Here is a 4,340-nt window from a genome sequence, read left to right as displayed (position 1 = left end):
GTTCGCACAGAAATTCCAGAACGCTCCAATCATTTCACAACACTAGAGACGAAATACACGTCCAACGGCCATGATATTGGCATCTGTGTGTAGCTGAATGGTCACTTGTTCGAAATATACGTCTTGCAACTTGGTACCACATACTTTACCCAGAATTATATGAGAAATCCTGCTCGAATTTGCCCCAAATTTCCCATGAAGCCGATTCGTAAATGGGATAAGTACCGGTACATGAGCAATGGCGGCGCATTGCATTCTGGGAGCAATTCTGCTGCAATTCTGCTCCCAGAATGCAATGCGCCGCCATTGCTCATGTACTTATCCCATTTACGAATTGGCTTCATGGGAAATTTGCAGCAAATTCGAGCAGGATTTCTCATATAATTCTGGGTAAATTATGTGGTACCAAGTTGCAAGACGTATATTTCGAACAAGTGACCATTCAGCTACACACAGATGCCAATATCATGGCCGTTGCACGTGTATTTCGTCTCTAGTGTTGTGAAATGATTGGAGCATTCTGGAATTTCTGTGTGGACGCTTTCTTACCTTCTCTATATCACTGTGTATTTGTGCATGCACAATGACGTGCGCGCTATGTGTTGCAGCGGTGTATTGGACGGTGTTGAAGTGAAGTTATTAGGTCAATCAAACATTATTACTGGTACTGGTAGGTCTAGTACTGACGCTCAAGGGGTCGTTGTCGTAACAGGTACTACAGATATGTACCCGAGGTACATATATGTATACACAAAGTGTACCAAACTTGCACTACAGAAGTGTACCCTAACCCTAACACTAACTCTAACCCTAACCCTAAACATACCTCATATAAAAATATAAACATAATAGTTTAATACTAAACAACCTAAAACTACCTCGAGTACATATCACCTGTAGTACCTGTTACGACAACGACCCTTCGTGCAGTACTGACAAGTTGTATTTATTAACCATCATTTTATTATTGAAACGGTCAAACTGCCTGTGCTAATACTGATGATAGCCAACTTGTTTCATTTACACTTTACAGTTCTAGTCTGGGAATGGTAGTACATCAAGTACACTACAGTGATTGTGCATATACTTCTAAATATAATTAATAACTGTTTATTATTATACATTTATAATAATTGTTCTATGAACTTATGAAGCCATAAATGAAGTTTAGATCAGACATCTCGTACTGGCATGCCCCAAAATAGGACGTTCACATCTCTCCCATAGGAGTAACAACTGTATGCAATTTGAAACGTTGGTCAAACGGGTCTCAAGTTATCGTTGACCGTAGCCAAATGTTGAAGGACAGACGGATGGAGGTATGACGGACAACGCACCATGGCAATAGCTCATCTTGACGATGTCAAGGTGAGCTCAAAATGAGCTGGCTGACTTTGTTACCTTCATCATCTCCTTGGACATAGCTTGCATGGTAGCATTAATCTCTGGAAGCTTTACCAATGCTTGCATGGAATTCATCACTTCCGTGCTTTTCTCTATGGTGCCGCTAATTTTAATAATGGCTGAAATAAATAATAAACTTGTACAAAAAACTAGCTAACCAGACAAAATGCCGGTATCCACATTATGACCATTAAATTTTATGTAAACACAACTAAGAACTATTGGAATAAGATAATAAATTTCATGATAATATTAAAAGTGTTGTTATTTAATGATAAATCCAAGTATATTGACATGTTAGCAACGCTGAGAGGGTCTATGTCCCCCAGGGTACTGCCGGAACCTACCCTGGTACCATCTAATATGCCGGACCGTACCTCGCCTACTCCACTAACGAGTCTAGGGAGTCGCCTATGCCTACTCCCTAACCCTTACCCTAACCATATCAGATAGTTACCAGGGTACGTTCCGGTATACTGGACCGTACCCAGGGTATGTTCCGGCAGTACCCTGGGGGACATAGACCCTATGAGCGTTAGCAACCATTTTGACAACTAAGCTAGTTGAATGAAGTTGCTCAAGATTGTCATCTACTGCCATCTGGTGACTGACAAAAGCAACTTTATTTAGCTTCACAAAGGCTACTAAACCAGTAACTGTTGTCAAAACTGTGGCTAAAAATTATTCTTATATAAAATTACTCTTAATATCTAAAACACATGTCTGTAAAGCTATCTAATTCTATATATTAAAAAATGTAAAATACTGAGACAATGCAAGATTGTGCGTATCAACCATGTGACAGCAAGTAAGCCAAGTTGAAATGTCCTTGCTTGTATCTTGTCAACATACCTAGTTGGCTTTTCATGCTCATTACAACTGAATTGATTTGAGCTTTTGATGCGTAGATCCTGTTCACAGCTTTCCGTGATCTTACTAGCTCTTTTGCCAATATCACACATACATCTTTATCTCCCTTCTTTGCTGCCTCTTTAAGTGAACGCTTAGCCTTTTGCTCTTCACGTTGGATACCTACAAGAACACTCAACAGTTGAATATATATGCTGGTAATCTAATGGTTCATAATTTATGAGCATTTATGTGGATATTACTCGTTTTTGTCCTTTAGGTGAGGAAGCATTCCAGGTTTCTTCTACATAAGAGGCACTACGGCGCACCGCCGTTGTCAAATTTAACAACGCTGTTGTGGAAATGTTCCTGTATTTACCCGCCATTGTCAAAATAGTGTCAACCCAAAAATATATAGATCACCACGTGTTTCTGACTATATACATGGAAAATCGTAATGAAATTCACAGCAATGTTTCTTTTTGCGTGCCGGCACACTCGTGTGTCATTCCCGATTGCAGCTTTTTCTTCGATTCCGGGAAAGTTTTGCTGTCTCTCCCTCATACCAGCGGTGCCCACCCCTACATATACAGCAATAAGCACGCCCACGCGACTGTAACAATCAGTGCATTTGCCCCCCCTCCCCGTATTTAGATCAGCGCCAAATGTGCACAGTGTGCGGGCTGGTTTGCGTGCGCATTCGGCGCGTGCGTTTAGCCATAGATGTGTTTATATATATCTATGGTTTAGCTCAGCGCCGAATGTGCACCGTGTGTGGGCTGGTTTGCATGCGCATTCGCCGCGTGCGTTTAGCTATAGATGTGTTTGAACACATCTATGGTTCAGCTCAGCGCCGTTGGCGCGCGCCAAATGTGCACCGTGTGCGGGCTGGTTTGCGTGCGCATTCGGCGCGTGCGTTCAGCGCCTAATGTGCACCGTGTGCGGGGGCCTTTACACAACTAGAAATTTTTAAGTTGTCCTATCGGGCAACTAGCAGACCTACCAAGTTTCATACATTTCGCGGGAGACTCACGCATCTGGACCCATACTCCCGCACTCCCTCCCGCATGCCCTAGCCATTCTCACACATTCACCAGTGTTGTAGGTCTCGAGGCCGGTTTCTTTGGTCTCGGCCTCGGCCTTGGCCTCGGAGTGCAATGACTCGGACTCGGGTCGAGGCCGGCTCAAGGCCACTACATAGTACATAACTGTACATATTGTAAACACGCAGTTTACAAGAATTTAGGCAAAGTTTCTTAATTCAACTAATACTGCAACATGGTTTCAGCATTTCACCGTTGTACGCTTTTGATACAATGAGTTATTCAGAATAGCTTAGAATGCACCAAATTGCACCATTTTTTTCCAAAATTTCCTGCGGAGCTCGCCCAGCTAGGTCCTCGAGACGCACAAACACGCCTTTTAATTCATTATGCGCGTTATTCCCCCAAACCGGCCATTACCTCCGTTGTCTAATTTCCCACCAGAAGAAACCCTGCATTCCTATATTTTTTTAGCCAAATTAAATAATAAATGTTACAAGTGTGTGTATTATTTATACCACGTATCTGACGATCTAGCTGTCTGCCCTCCTTCCTCAAATTTCTCGTCCATTCATCAACCTAAAAGCAAACCAGGTAAACTTGAATCAACATTGTGTTAAATTTAAAATGCATTCAGACACTTTGGTAAATGCTACTCGAGTCATACTACTACTATTGGTGCTATAAAGATAGGAGTAAATAAAAAACCATTTTACTCCTGATTATAGTCACATAATAATACTTTAATAGTGATACTGATACTCACAGGCACTTGGACCGTTTCAATAATAAAATGATGGTTAATAAATACAACTTGTCAGTACTAGACCGACCAGTACCACTACCAGTAATAATGTTTGATTTGACCTAATAACTTCACTTCAACACCGTCCAATACACCGCTGCAACACATAGCGCGCACGCCATTGTGCATGCACAAATACACAGTGATATAGAGAAGGTAAGAAAGCGTCCGCACAGAAATTCCAGAACGCTCCAATCTTTTCACAACACTTCAGCCGAAATACACGTCCAAACGCCATA

At 41.8% G+C, this 4,340-nt stretch overlaps 1 protein-coding gene across 2 annotated transcripts in view; it reads right to left on the bottom strand.

The window, feature by feature from the left end:
- LOC106817596 (charged multivesicular body protein 3-like) overlaps positions 1–3,875 on the bottom strand; it is a gene marked incomplete at its 5' end in the record, with an annotated part of 28,170 nt that extends 24,295 nt beyond the window's left edge. For both annotated transcript variants that reach the window (XR_001395079.1, XM_014822277.1), the window contains 3 exon segments: positions 1,402–1,523; positions 2,257–2,436; positions 3,815–3,875. Coding sequence is in view for 1 of the 2 variants with exons in the window: in XM_014822277.1 (XP_014677763.1) it covers positions 1,402–1,523; positions 2,257–2,436; positions 3,815–3,875 (363 nt within the window).
- Positions 3,876–4,340: the final 465 nt, after the last annotated feature.

Source organism: Priapulus caudatus, unplaced genomic scaffold (genome assembly GCF_000485595.1).
Source record: "Priapulus caudatus unplaced genomic scaffold, Priapulus_caudatus-5.0.1 Scaffold1785, whole genome shotgun sequence".
Lineage (NCBI taxonomy): Eukaryota > Metazoa > Priapulida > Priapulimorpha > Priapulimorphida > Priapulidae > Priapulus > Priapulus caudatus.
The sequence above is the reverse complement of the archived record's forward strand: the minus strand, read 5'-3'. Positions and strand labels throughout refer to the sequence as shown.